Below are 14,864 nucleotides of genomic sequence, written 5' to 3'. Positions count from 1 at the left end.
TTCTTTTTTCATCTGTGGTTTTCTTAAATATTGGCCTACTTGAAAAAACAAAAGAGTAAATTATTTGCCTTTTAAATTAGAATCAGGCTTTTTATCCCAACCCACCATGATGTACTTGCTCTTGCTACTGGTCCTCAACCAGTCCAGTGCCTGTGGAATCACTAGAGTAGTGGAATGGGAGCAAGGGCTGATGTAGGTTTGGAGAAAAATGGCCAATGATGAGGACTTGTCATATCCTTCAGATTATTTGGGATATTGACAGAAAATAGGAATATTATCAAAGGAGAAGGAGATATGTATGGTGCTTGTCACTGCTCTGAGTAAATTGTTGTATGTTCTTGCAGAGAAAGCATTTATAGGTTGCTGCCTCAGACCACCCCTGAGAATGTGAGTAAAAACTTCAGCCAATACAGCATTGACCCTGTCACCAGATACCCCAACATTAACGTCAACTTCCTCCGCCCGAGCCAGGTAAGAGCCTTCTAGTCAGTTATCTACATCTAAGCCCATATTCAGGACGGATCAGGCCTCTGAAACACTGAAATATGTCTGTTAATACCGTATACATACACTCCGTTCATAATCCAAGTAGATGTCTCCCTGGAATGGTATCACTTTCCCTCAGTGGATTGAGCAGCTAAGGGAGGGAGTTGGTGAATTACTTGCCAGAAGATCCCATGTTACCAAATCCAGGATCCAGGTCTTTCTCCAGGGCTTTCTCATTCAAGCTGCATGTTGTAGGGGAGAGAGTACTTGCTCACTACTCAGGAAATGGGACTTCTTGCATTATTGCCGCCCATCACTTTGATGTGGATTTGTCATCCCGTCTTCTCTGAACCCCAGTTTCTTCATCAGTAAAGTGGAGGTGATAGTCCTGCTATTCACGAGACCATTGTGAGGGCAAATGAGATTGTTCACTTGAACAGACTTTGAAAATTAGTACCTTCTGTGCAAGTTAAAGATACTATTGGTCAGTTCTGTTACACTGCTGAGTCATTTCTCACAATCTCTAAAGCCTTAAAATTGCATTGAGAATGACATTTGACAAAGCGCTATAATCCCAAAGAACCCAACTGTTTTTAGAAAGCGGCCCGTTCAACATATTTGCCTCTGTACTTGTATAATTTTTTATTCACTTTCTAGCTGAAGTTTATGGCTCTAAGCCTTCTGTATACCTCTATTTAAGGGGCCTGTGAGACCTGCTATCAATGGGCAGTATTAATGGTTCAATAGTGACTATCAAGGGGCCCTCCTTGGCTGAGTAGCTAATTTTTAGCGCGACTTTTTTACACTAACCTGTATTTGTTTACATGTAACCCCACCACATTCCAGAAAGGATTTAAAGGTCATTGTCTTAGCTTTTATCTGAACTTTGCCCAACCTGCTATCTTAGTCTTGCATTTTGCTCTCAGGTGGGAACTTGTTAAGTGGTGTTTGATTTTCCTTCTTAACTTTCTGCCAGGTGCGCCATTTATACGATACTGGGGAAACAAAAGATATTCATCTGGAAATGGAGAACCTGGTGAATTCCCGAACTACCCCAAAGTTGACTCGCAATGGTGAGTTCTGGCAATGACCTATTAAATGCAAGTACCCTATTCAGAGAAGTCTGTACTTACTGAGCTGGTAGTGCACACAGTACTGTATAAGGCCATGAATCTCAACTGGGGTGATTTTGGCCCCCGGGGAACATATGGTAGCATTTGCAGACATTTTAGATTGTCATGACTGGGGGAGGGTGCTAAACCTCCTACAGTGCACAGGTCAGCTCCCCACAGCAAAGAATTGCCTAGCCAGAAATGTCGGGAATATCAGGGCAGAACCCAGAGAAATCAGGTATAAATGCTGTTGAGAGAGAGGAAGTGAGCACACATCCACACCAACTAAGGTTTCTGGGGGAGACTTTAAGAAAAAGCAGTGGTGTTTTAGCTGAGTACTACGACATTGCCAGGATACAGTTATGAGGGATAAAAGCATATTTTGTGTTCACTGAAGGGCCCCTGTAGATTTTTTTAAAAGGAGAGCAAAATGAATGTACCTAGTCAGCTACATGGAAGATGGGATGGAGAAGGGAAATGCGAGAGGCAGGGCCACTAGTTAGAAGTACATTGTAGCAGTCAAGCTAACGGCGGTGAAGGCCTGAATCTGATGCTCATGTCGAGGATGGACAAGGGAGTGGAGCATAGTTAGAACTCTGACTTTGGAGCCAGGTGCAACTGTGTCCCAGTTTAAGCTTTGCCATTTGTGAAATTTGTGGGCCAGAACAGGTTATTTTGCACCTCTGAACTTTGGTTTCCTTGTCTGTTAAATGGGCATAAGAAATAGCTACTTCCACCATGCTGACAAATGGCAGCCATTTTGTCATTGTCGTTATTCATTATGCAAGTGAGAGTATATTCAAGAGCCAGAAACAATAGGCATCAGCAGTTTGGTTGCATGGGCAAGAGATGGTTGCAGGTGGTGCCGCCATCAGTTTGGACAAGGAAGCAGGAGGATAGAAGGTTTGAGTCTGTTTTAAGTTTGACATGTTATTGCAATATCAGGGTGGATTTCACAACCAACAGGCAGTTGGAAGCATTTTCGTCTATGTCCACTCAGGTGTCATCTACTTGAAAGCAGGCAGTAAACCTTTGTCACTATCATTTTAGAGCCTGGAATGTTGAAGTTGCCCAGTACCTATTGGGTTGGTGGAAAAACAGATTTGGGAGACATCTGAACAAAGTTAATTTCGGAAGTAAATTAATGATTTATGATGATAACAGCAGGAGTGTTTCTCTGTATAGTTTTAGAATACATTTTCACTGAAAGACTTAAATGAAACAGGGTTTTTATGATACACAGTTTTTTTTTTTTTTTTTTTTTTATAAAGATTTTATTTATTTATTTGACAGAGAGAGATCACAAGTAGGCAGAGAGGCAGGCAGAGAGAGAGGAGGAAGCAGACTCCCTGCTGAGCAGAGAGCCCGATGCGGGACTCGATCCCAGGACCCTGAGATCATGACCTGAGCTGAAGGCAGCGGCTTAACCCACCGAGCCACCCAGGCGCCCCCACAGTTTTTATCTTATGTTCCCAAGTCACTAAATGACTTCAGACAAGGTTAGATATTTCCAGCTGCCAAAGGTAAGAGAGCAGACATTCTTGGACACAAATAGGAATTCACAGATTGTTCTAAATGCTCCATATCAGAGCTCCTCTGATGCAGTTAAGAAAAATGGACTTTTAGAAATGCCATCCATGTTCAAGAAGACACAGCAGTGAACTGGAAAACATTCAAGTGTATGTGTTGATGTGTTCACTTTTTCAAGTTGTGATCATTTATAATATGGAGTACCAGTCCTGGCCTGGGGGACTGTTCTGGTCCAGGGTCTTTGGCCTTGCCAGTGTAATACTACGGAGTTTGTTCATTTGCCAAATCACTCTGTACCCTGGAACATGTAAGAGTGGGCTTCGTGCATTATTGGTTTAACGTATTGCTAGAGAGAACAGACTCTTTACTGCTGTACTCCTCCCATAATTTGAAGGGAAGGAGCTTCTTCAGCTAGCTGCCAAGCCGCGCTTCTAGACCTTCTTTAGGTGGGGGTAACTGGTCAGTAGATGGTGATCTTCCAGCTAAGTCAGTATCCAAGAGTGCTGCAGGGACCCTGGGCTTCAGGACCAGCAGATCCAGATCATTCCTCTTGTGACTTATCATTCTATTAGAGGGACTGGTGTTGACATCAGATACTGGGTAAATTTGGTAGTTTCTTATCTACCTAAAATTCCACTATTATGATACCAATTACGTAGCTTTTTACTTTTGAAAAACAATGATAACTGTTTCGTTCCTGCCTTTAGTAAGTTTTTAAACCGATATGTGTACTACAAGGAGGATCCTACATCAATACTACCAGGTGACCACACTTCTGATGATTTTTTTGTTGTTGTTTTAGAGTCTGTAGCTCGTTCAAGCAAACTGCTGGGTTGGTGCCAAAGGCAGACAGATGGCTATGCAGGGGTAAATGTGACAGATCTCACTATGTCTTGGAAAAGTGGACTGGCCTTATGTGCGATCATCCATAGATACCGCCCTGATCTGATGTAAGTTGTGACAAACTTTGTGTTTCATTTTGTATTTGCTCAGGATCTCAGAGTGTTTTGCTATCAGGTAGCCAAATTTTGCATTTCTTCCTAGAATGAGATACATAGCAAGATACTTTTTTCTAGGAGGCAGTGATTAATTTCAAGTTAGTTATATTTAAAACTTGTGTCAAGCATCGTGTAGCTGAATCCAGCTGAAGTTTTAAAAATCACAGCACTCAGAAGGTCAAAAACTAGTTTTAATACCCACCTGGGCCTATTAACATCACACAAAGGAAAACTCTGTTTATTGGCCCCAGGTTGAACTCTTCATTTCGGCCAGCTATTTCCCAGATATGCTGGTGGTCATAAGGAAAACCTCACTAGAACATTTGGCTGGCTGAAGGCAAATATGTCACTACCAAGAAACTCGAAAGCAGTGAATACTTACCAATTTATCATGGTTCATTGGTATTTTCTCTGTTAAGAATTGTGCCTTTTGCAAATATACTATGCCCAGGCCCATAAGATTCAGGCCACCTTAACTCGCTTATATCAGTGACACCCTCTTTTTTGGCCATTCTTTACTCACCTAAATGCAAAATCACTACAGTAAGATGACCCCAGGTCAATTACAGAGACCAGTGCCTTCAGATTTCTCCCATAGGCATTCGTTACCATGGAAGCCAAACAGGAAGATCCAGAAACAGGAGAAAAGACTGTTGAATTATTTTGGCTGCCTGTCCTTTTCATTAGGGCCCAAATTTGTGCATTTGCTTTAATGATTGCTTAAGGAAACCTAAGAAACATAGTTCCTGTTTATATTAGGTTATAAATTGATAAGGCCAGAGCTACTAGAAACTGCTTTACATATATGGTTTTGGAATAAGAATTTCTGATTTATTTAGATAAAGCTAAGTGATCTCCAGTGCTCCTGTCCCATTGGTAATGCAAAGGTTGGTAAATGAATGTAGGGTCCCCCCCCCCCCCCCATCAAGAAAGGACAGGAGAAGAAAAAGGAGTACTTTAAGAAGGATTGTGATGAATGGCAGAAGACTGGGTGAATCTGTTCTCTTCCAAAGGGAAGGCAGGAAAGAAAAGGAGATGGAAGCAAAAGGAGCTGAAGGGAAGCTAGCAGGTGAGGTTGGGGGGTGGTAGAGGGAGAAGGCTGCCTGCAGAAGGTCTAGGGAAGTTCCATGTAACAGACACAAAGCAGCGGGGGTAGGTGATTTGGCACCGTTTAGACTACAATAACGTCATTCAGGATGAGGCCTTCCTGGTTTGATAGACTTAATCTATAAAGAAAAAGCATTTAGAAAAATGAAAACCTTGCTACAGAGTCAGTAGTAAGTTAACACAAAATAAGGCCTGCCAGTTGATCTGAAATCACCCCTTAAAGAAGAATGGTCTCAGTCTTTACTTCATTGAATGGCAAGAAGTTTGAGACACAGCGGAAAGTGTTTGTTCATTTAAGTACTTGGGAAAACGGGAAATTTAGCCTCAGAAACATCTTTTGAGGAAGGTTTTGGAATTTCCCTTCATGTAGAAGGCTGAATAAGATTTACCAGAGCTGATTGAGTGCATCAACAGCTCGTCTGGTCCAAATGACACAGCGAGTGATAGTCCTAAGCCTTTAGAAGCAGTCTGATCCAAATAGGATATTCATTATCGAGCATTAGTGTAATATGTACAGATCACATACAAGGTACAAGAGGATACATATTAAAGATAGTTCCTATTCTTGGGCTTACCTATTAGTAAGAAGTTTACATTATTGGGAAAATGAGAGTAGTTCTTCAACTTTTCCCTCCTTTTTTACTTTCTGGGTAGATCTTTAGTCATTTCTTCTCCTTGAGGGTGATTTGCATTTTATTGGTGTAAGGGAGGAGACCAAAAGGGGAGAAGAGCAGGTTGGCTCTCAAATTGCAGTAAACCCCGCACCCTGGATTTTAGCTGGAAGACGAAGAAAATGATGATGACTCTACTGATAGTGTTTTCTGACCTGAGGATAAGCAACCCTTCTTATGTTTTTCTCCTTCTGTTTTTCTTAGAGATTTTGATTCTTTGGATGAGCAAAATGTGGAGAAGAATAACCAGCTGGCCTTTGATATTGCTGAGAAGGAATTGGGCATTTCTCCCATTATGACAGGCAAAGAAATGGCCTCGGTGGGGGAGCCTGACAAGCTTTCTATGGTGATGTACCTGACTCAGTTCTATGAGATGTTCAAGGACTCACTCCCGTCCAGTGGTAAGGGCTGGCGGGCACGGATATGGAAGGCCTCCATTTTTTCTGTTTTTCCTGGCTTTTCTTTCTTCCCTTCTAACCACGTCCTTCATTAGTACCACCAGAAGCAAACCTGCACTTACTCTGTATTATTATTGGTTGGCAGTCTGGGGAAGGCCCTGGAACTTTGCTTCATTATTTTTTCCTTCTTGACTAGTGTGTTCTCAGCCATTATTTCTTTCCCCAAATCTTTCTCACTAAGTCTATGGGTTTGCAAAAATCATTCCTTTGCAAAATGTTTTCCTTGACTCTGCTACTTCCTTACACCCTTCCTCTCAGAGCCAGCCTTTTTTAAAAAAGTGGTTTGTTCTTAGTAGGACCTCTGCCTCCTAAGGCCTAAACTTCGCAACACTTTGCGACCTGGCTTCTTCTTTTTTTTTTTTTTTTTTTTTTTTTAAGATTTTATTTGACAGATCACAAGTAGGCAGAGAGGCAGGTAGAGAGAGACGGGGGAAGCAGGCTCCCTACTGAGCAGAGAGCCTGATCATGACCTGAGCTGAAGGCAGAGGCTTTAACCCACTGAGCCACCCAGGCACCCCCCGGCTTCTGTTTTAACTGCTCTTCCAAAAACTATATACAGTCGTGAAGAATCATCGAATTTGCATTCTTTTCTCCTTTTGCTTCTCTCACTCACTTGGCTTTTCTGCATTATTCAGCACTATGGAATGGTATTCTTTTTCTTGAAATTCTCTCTTCTCATTGGCCTCTGTGGTCCTGTACTTGTTAGCTTCATTCTCTTTCTTCTGTAACTGTTCCTTTTCTGGCTTCTCTCTCTTCTCCAACCTTTTAGTGTTTTTCCAAGTCTTTGGCCCTTAGCCTGCTACCTCAGTCTACCAAAATGCTACCAAAAAATATTCCTGTTATCATTTATTGTCCCTTGAAGTAAGTCAGTACACATATTGCTTTAGAGTGTTGACCATGGTACCCAACCTGGATTTACTTCCCAGTACTTGCACCTGTTTGACCTTAGGCAAGTTACTAAATTTCCCTGTGCCTCAGTTTCGCCATCCATAAACTGGATTTTATGTACATATAACATGAAACTGATGAGCTAAAGAGAGTGTTTGGCAAACAGGCATTTAATATCAGCAGTATATTATTCATTTTGATTACTTTTTAAATTATTGTTATTACTAATAAAATATTGCAATCCATAGAGTTTGTGGTTCCACAGTGTCTTCTAGCCTGTGTACTCTTATAGATGTCCATAGCTTTTTCTGATCAGATATGCAGTTCTTAGAACAGGAATCCACAACTCTCAAATCAAATCCCTGTTTAGGGAGAGCCTTCCTCTTATGTGTGCCTGTGTACATGGTTGCCTGCATCATCAAAGCCAGTGACCCTGAGCTATGTACCCTTCCTCCCTTTCTCCCTCTACCTTGAAGTTTTTATCACAACAGTGAGGCTTTAGCAGTCTTTTGTAACTAACAATCATAGGCAGATTCCAATGTTTGAAAAGCGAAAAGTGGAGGGTTTTGTGACTGTAGTGGATTGGAAAAAAGAGTTGGTTTTGTTAACATGGATGGAGAAGAAAGCTCAACATCCAGACCATAGTGTGCATTTCTTTACTGAGTTCCTTTGCTTTTGTCAGAGCAGATGAACCTTTATTTTTTTTTTTTTAAGATTTTTTATTTATTTCTTTGTCAGAGAGAGAGCGAGCAAGAGCGAGCACAGGCAGACAGAGTGGAAGGCAGAGTCAGAGGGAGAAGCAGGCTCCCCATGGAGCAAGGAGCCTGATGTGGGACTCGTTCCCAGGACGCTGGGATCATGACCTGAGCCGAAGGCAGCTGCTTAACCAACTGAGCCACCCAGGCGTCCCGCAGATGAACCTTTAAAGTTTTCTGGGGTTCTGTGAGCCACCTGCAAGGAGTGTAGTTCTGGTCAGTACTTTGAAGCCCCCTCCAGGGCTGTGCTCAACATTACTTCCTGTTCACAGATGCCCTGGACCTAAATGCCGAGGACAAAGCAGTTCTTATAGCCAGCACCAAATCCCCCATCTCCTTCCTCAGCAAACTTGGGCAGACCATCTCTCGGAAGCGTTCTCCCAAGGTAAATAGAGGAGGTTTTTGACCTGCTACAAAGCTACAGGTGAGGTATGGTGACTAGGATAATGCAGTCTCCCTCCTCTCTTGATATAGGATAAAAAGGAAAAGGACTTGGATGGTGCTGGAAAGAGGAGAAAGACCAGTCAATCGGAAGAGGTAAGATTTAGCTGGGATTTGCTAGAATGGTCATAGTGAATTGCCCATTGGGGCTGAAATTAATTTCCAAATTGATATTGTTAGATCTTTTCATATTCATTTTTATGAGAATTTCTGTGAGCAGCTGCTTTTTCAGCAGGCTCTTGCCTTTGTACAGTGTTTTGGAGAGCATCTAAGGAAGCATACACACACGTGTGTGCACTAGTGCTTTCCTCTCTCTTCAGAATTTTACATTTTGCTGGGGGCAGTGGCTTTCTTGAGATAGGACAACACCAGCCCAAGTCCAGGTACCTCTTTATACTGCCCCATGCACCAAAGTCTTGCTGACTGCCTCTGGAGTTTAGAACCTTGAAGAGAGCTGTTAAGCTTAACTAAAGCAAAAATAGCAGCTGCCATGCCAGGCACTGGCTGTACTCCTTTGAGGGAAGGGCATCTGTGGGGGACTTCTTAACCAAGGCCAGTTCTTGGGTGTTGGTGTTTGTCAGGAGGATGTGCCCCGTGGTTACAGAGGAGGAAGGCCCACACTGGTGAGCACCCTGACAGACAGGAGGATGGATGTGGCCCTTGGCAATCAGAACAAAGTGAAGTACATGGCGACCCAGTTGTTGGCCAAATTTGAAGAGAATGCACCCCCACAGTCCACTGGCATGAGGAGACAGGTAAGCCCCACTTCGTATCTCACCCATCCATGCTTGGTTTGGCCATATAAGAAGGAGGGATCTTCTCAGTCAAATGAAGTGGGACAGGGTGTGTCTCGGCCGAGCGTTCACACCCTCATGACTGTGTCTGGTTTTCTCCTTGTCTGACTGTGGCCGAGAAAAGCTTTTGATAAGCTCCTCCCATGCTTTCAGCACTGCTTTCTCCTCACCATTCATGTCTGAGGTGTCTGTGGCAAAAATCCAGAAGAGGGATTTGAAGTTTTATAAATATCTGTACATATTTATATGCTCACATATGTGCACAATTCGAATTATTAAAGAGATAGATGCTTACTGAGGAAAATGCTGGAGAGAATAATAAAGGTAATCAAAACACCTCTAATTCTGTTAACACTTTTTTATATTTCTTTCTTGTCTGTTTTCAGTGCATTTTTGTTTTTATAGTTGAGGTCATTTGGAAGATACACTTTCTGTTCTGCTTTGTTCACGTAACTTTGGGCATATTCCCATGTTGTTCCAAACTCTACAAGCATCTTCCAATACATGTGTGTCTGTGCTTTTCTTAACTCTTCCTCTGGTGTTGGATGTTTTTGATGTTCATCTTTCATGATGAAGTATAAAGATAAAAAATGTTCTTGTGAGAAATCTTCTTTTGTGTGTTGTGGATGGTTTTCATAGGCTATCCTTGAACTAGGTCAGGAATTATGAACATTTTAAAGAGTCATCATGGATACTAACTTGAGAGTGCTAGACAGGAGCATTTGACTTGAGATGTCTTTGTTAGGTCATCCCTCCCCTCTTGCTTATTTGAAAGTCACTGAGACTTCTTATAAGAGGAGGTGCTGGGATTTGGAGAAAGCACAGGAAGTTTCTGACAGAGCTCCCAGTGACCTGAGAGAACATCCAAAGGAAAGGGAGCCCATTCTTTTTATTGTTTTACTCTCTTTCTTCAGATTTTTCCATACATATCAGCCATTGTTCCAAGGTTCAGGGGTGAGAGGGGTACTGACTTTGCTTGGAGTCTGGCCAGAATTAACTTCTTCTCACATTTAGCCTTTGGTTATTAATTTTTACACTCCAGTCGTATGTATTGTGGCTCATAGAGAGGAATAAATACTGTTCATTGGTAGACATCTGAGGTTGCAGCTCTGGCAACTGTGGGATCTGCCCCATCTCAGGAGGTCTGGAAAGCTCTCCTTGGGAGGAAGTTTGCCCCTAAGAGAAGGTTGTGTTCCTCATTTTGAGTAGAAAGTTTAGTTTTCCAAACCAGAATTAGTAGTTTAGGTTCAGAGCTTTGAGCTAGGGAAGAGGAGAGTGAAAATTACAGCTTCTGATTTCATTTTTTTCCTTTTGCATTTGCTTTTGGTTTGTGGGGTGGGGTATTTTATTTCCTTTGTAAATGTAACTTTCTAAGAACTAATTCTGTGTCTGTTCCCACTCCCTCCTCATAGATGTGTGTCTGTCCACCGTTATCTTTTTTGTGTCTTCTCCTACCTTAATGTATTTTATTTTGTTTTGTCTCCATGTCCTGTCCCCCACCCATACTTGGCCTGTGTGTCACAGCCGACACAAGAGCGTGGGGTCAGCCAGCCGTCCTGCTGCCTACCTGAGCAGGGTCACCCTGCTCCCACCCCCCAGTGGAAACAGGTAAAGGAGCTGTCCAGGGGCCAAAATGGGTGCTGCTTCCCTGGGCCTTCCCAACCTGCTCATCCCTCAGAGCCAGCCAGGGCTGAGGCCTACTCTTTAGAATCCTGGCTCCCAAGGACAGGAAGCTTTTGTACTCATTTGAGTAGCAGCTTTGGGGAACGGTTTAACAGACAGTGCTAATTGTATTGCTTGATTTGTTTAACTCCTTGGGATTTGAGAAATTAGTTAAAAGAGTGGGGGTAATTTGGTGTTGAAATTAGCTGAAGCTCTGTGGGAAGTTGTTCCAGGTACCTTAGCTTCTCCACTTTACCACTGTAACCTTTGACCCAAGTTGACTTTTTGCTTACATGTGTCCTTGTAACTAATGGAGGGAGAATCCTGAACTCAGCAAGGCTGAGAATTGGGGCAGTAGAGCCTTTCATGTTAAATAGGGAAATGTTAGCCAAGAAATATCTTGAACTATGATTTTTATTTATTTCAGACCCTCAACAGAGATGATCATGGGCATTTTCTTGGCGTTTTATCTCCATTTAACATACACCTTGAAAATTTTCAGTAAAGTTTTTACAGGATCTCCTAGAAGGCTGCGTTTAAGCAGTATTGGATAGGACAGAAGAAGTGAGTGGAGGGATGTCAGCTGGTTGATAATAGGAAACCCTTTAGTAGCATTGGGGCCTCTACTGTATTTTCTCCCAAGTCACAGTTGAGCAAAGTCCTGCTCTAGTAAGTATAGCCTGGATTCTCTGTCTTGTGGTTTGGTATCATCTAGGACTAAGATTCTGAGAGCTCAGGTGAGCTGACCCTTGATTTCTTCTTGTGCTATAGAGTGCCAGCTATTGCTGGGAGGTGCTGGGGAGTGGCAAATGGATTTTATTTGAATTACATTCAGGGCAAAAGTTCCTTTCTAACCTCTTTTAAATAATATGCCACATTGAAGGCAGGCTCCAGGAGGCTGAGATGGAAGCTGGGGAACAATGTTCATACTCACAACAGAAGCCAAGCTGCTTCTTCCTCTGTGTTTGGAGGACGTCTTCTAGCAAACAAACAAAACTCATTGGAAAACCCGTTTTATTTTCTTACCCTTTGCCTTGGAGTCTAGGTGGAATGTATGATTGGAAAGGTAATTTTTAGTTGAGGATCTGCTAAAGGAGAAAGTGAACTCTAGATACCCCCAAACTCTGGATTCTCACAGTATTCATCAAGGTCACCTGACATAGGAAGAGCAAAGGGGAAGGGAAGTCAGTTGTAACACGTGTAGTGGATGAACAGATGTCTTTAAATGTCACGTGCCCAGAGCAGCTTTGGGTTGGCTTGCTGGGAAGTCTCGAGGGTAGTAAGTGTGACCAAGGAGCCTGGCTCAGCCAAGCCTCTGTCCCCGTGAAGAGCGGCATGTCAGCTCATCACCTGATGGAGCTGTACTGAAGGGGCATCAGGAGCTTGGTGTTGGTGGGCCTGCTTGTGTTTCTCCTATTCATGAAGTATCTGATGGCCTCTGACCTTGTGCACGGTGCTACATGGAGACATAACAGCTAGGTTGTCATCTGGGTAATTTATGAAGTAAAATATTGCTCAGCTCTACAAGCAGCAGAATAGAGCCCTTGAAGTCAAACCTGGCTTCTCTGGAGTGGGCACCAGAGATTACAGTTGGAAGGAGTATTTGGGTAGATCTTGGTAAGTGAAAAACGATGAGCCATGAAAATCCTATTAGATCGTTGCTGGATAGAGTTGGGAATTGTAAATTTACTTCATTGTGAACGAACTGTAACTCACAGTTACATGTAATTTTTCCTCAACACTAAATCAGGGATGGCATTATGAGTCTTGGCCCTGTCAGTTTATCTCCTGAGAGAACAGGAACATGCTGGTGTTCCAGAAACATGGGAACAGAGGAACTCCGGTGGGGTGCTCCAGTGGCCCTCTGCTTCTGACTCATCCTGATGATGGCCTTCATTAGCTCCCTTTAGGAATGAGGCGCTTACCAGCCAGACCTTACAGTGACTCACTTTCTGTTTCTCTTGAAGAGATTTTACTTGAGGCAGGAGGTTGTGGCAAAGCAATCACTGGTGGCTGAGGTGGCATGAGGATCAGCTTTAACTTCAGTCATGGTATAGAAGAGGGAAAATGAATAATAGTTGGCTTGCCAGTGGCTTCTCTTTTTTACCTTCCTATATAAATAAACACTTCGGCTCTTCCCTCCCCACTCCTCTGCCATTTGTTCTCAGAAAATGGGTCCAGCAGGCAAACTCTGCATATTAACCAGTCTTTGATTTGGAAGTAAATTGTCGTGAGAGGTGGGAACAAACCGGGGAGGGGGGGGTCTGTTTCCCCGGGCCCTACAAATTCCACACCTTCTTCTCCCTCCTGGGCTCCCCCTGTGTGCTGCCCCACGTGGTCATTGTGGGCATGAGGAAATGGAGGATTCCTCTGGTCTGGAAATAAGTAACTGTTTCTTAAGCCCCGAAAAGTTCTGTAAGTCACAGATGTATAGGAAGGGAATATAATGGAGAGGGGGAGAATGGGGAAATAATCCATGGATATATATGGTGTTCAGTTAGTGACAGAAATACTTATTTTCTTATATTCTGTTTCCTGTACTTTCTTCTATCTCCCTGGTGGTTTTCCAGAACCTTTTAAGTGCACTCCAAAGGCTGAGGAGAGGGAAGCCATGGCAGGGTGTTGTCTCAGTTGGCACTCAGGGAGCATGCTGCTTTGCTGCTGGTGGGTGTACAGGTGACCGAGCCCTCAGGGGCGGGTCTCCACACTCCCCTCGTGATGGTCGGCCTGTGTGCCCTTTCTCTCTACCTACATCTGAGCTCATTTCTTCTATCCTCAACTTCCCTGATAAAACCAACAAAGGATATATCCTTGATCCCTGGCATTTAGAAAGTATTACATGCAAGTTCTGTCCCAAGACCAGCTGCAGAGATGACCCATGTGATCTGCACTTACCAGATAGCACAAGTATGGCCTGGAGGCCAGTCGCTGACTGTGACTAGCCATCTTCCCTGACCACACAGCAATTGTCATGGAGGACAGAGAGGCACGGGAGGGATGTCTTTGGTAAATGCTCTTAATCCTTCTAGAACCAGCCTAAATGTGGCCCTGTTTCACCAATGTTCTCTCTATTTGTGTCTGTTGGTGTAAAAGCGACTGGAAAAGGAGCATTCTCGGACCTGCCCCAAAAAAGTGATCACGCTCTCTCCTTCCCCTACTCCACCTCCCTGTGGGGCGCGTGGCAGCCAGCAGGTGATCTTCTCTGCATGCTCCGTGGTCCTCGTCTCTGTCTTCCTGCCTGCCTGCCTGTGTAGGTGGCTAGGGTGGAGACCAAATCAGGATTCCATCTTTTCAGAACTAACAATTAAAAAACAGAAAGAGCATTTGTAGCAGAAGCAACCTTATTACTACAAATGAGCAATTCCAGATCAGACCCCAGGATGGCACATAATACATTCAAACCCTGGCTGGTTGAATCTAGTCCCACATCATAGGAAAACAACTATGCTAGCACAGACTAAAACTATATTTGTCGCAGATGCAAAGTCCAAAAGCCCTGAAGAGCAGCACATTTTTATGTAACCTCATTTAAAGCAGCCACCTTTGTCTTGCTACCCAAGGAGGTATATTTAGATGGTCTTTTGGAAGGCTTTTATAGGGCCTCACTTTATGAGTTTTGTTCTTTCTGATTTTGAGAGCCCTGCTTCTTGCTTATCCAACTTGTGCTAGCAAATACCTGACCTTCCTGTCTACCCTACTCACACTCCAGGAAGTTCACTTAAAAAATGCTTTCAGAGCAGTTAACCACAGACATGATTAAAGGGGACAACAAGGATACTTATATAAAGTACATTTATAGAATATATATTGACCTTTGTAGGATATCTGTATAAAATAAAATACTAATTTTAAAGGCAGGAGCTATAGAAAGACATTTTCTCAACTAAGGTGGCTTATTTAAAAGGTGACCCCTGTCTGAAAAGACCCATACTGTGTTCCTGGGTCTAAGAACTGAGCCACTA

General features: G+C 43.2%; 1 protein-coding gene across 9 annotated transcripts in view; it reads left to right on the top strand.

The window, feature by feature from the left end:
• The window catches only part of MICAL3 (microtubule associated monooxygenase, calponin and LIM domain containing 3), a 197,910-nt gene that overhangs the window by 93,894 nt on the left and 89,152 nt on the right, over positions 1-14,864 (top strand). For 7 of the 9 annotated variants that reach the window (XM_032349271.1, XM_032349272.1, XM_032349273.1 and 4 more), the window contains 9 exons: positions 345-471; positions 1,463-1,559; positions 3,931-4,078; positions 6,109-6,305; positions 8,278-8,390; positions 8,480-8,542; positions 9,028-9,201; positions 10,765-10,848; positions 13,996-14,094. In XM_032349271.1, the coding sequence (XP_032205162.1) occupies positions 345-471; positions 1,463-1,559; positions 3,931-4,078; positions 6,109-6,305; positions 8,278-8,390; positions 8,480-8,542; positions 9,028-9,201; positions 10,765-10,848; positions 13,996-14,094 (1,102 nt within the window). The remainder of the gene's footprint in view (positions 1-344; positions 472-1,462; positions 1,560-3,930; positions 4,079-6,108; positions 6,306-8,277; positions 8,391-8,479; positions 8,543-9,027; positions 9,202-10,764; positions 10,849-13,995; positions 14,095-14,864) is intronic. The other 2 variants (XM_032349276.1, XM_032349277.1) reach the window with 1 other exon arrangement.

The sequence above is a fragment of the Mustela erminea genome, chromosome 6, assembly GCF_009829155.1.
Source record: "Mustela erminea isolate mMusErm1 chromosome 6, mMusErm1.Pri, whole genome shotgun sequence".
Lineage (NCBI taxonomy): Eukaryota > Metazoa > Chordata > Mammalia > Carnivora > Mustelidae > Mustela > Mustela erminea.
This window is presented reverse-complemented; position numbering and strand designations above follow the sequence as displayed.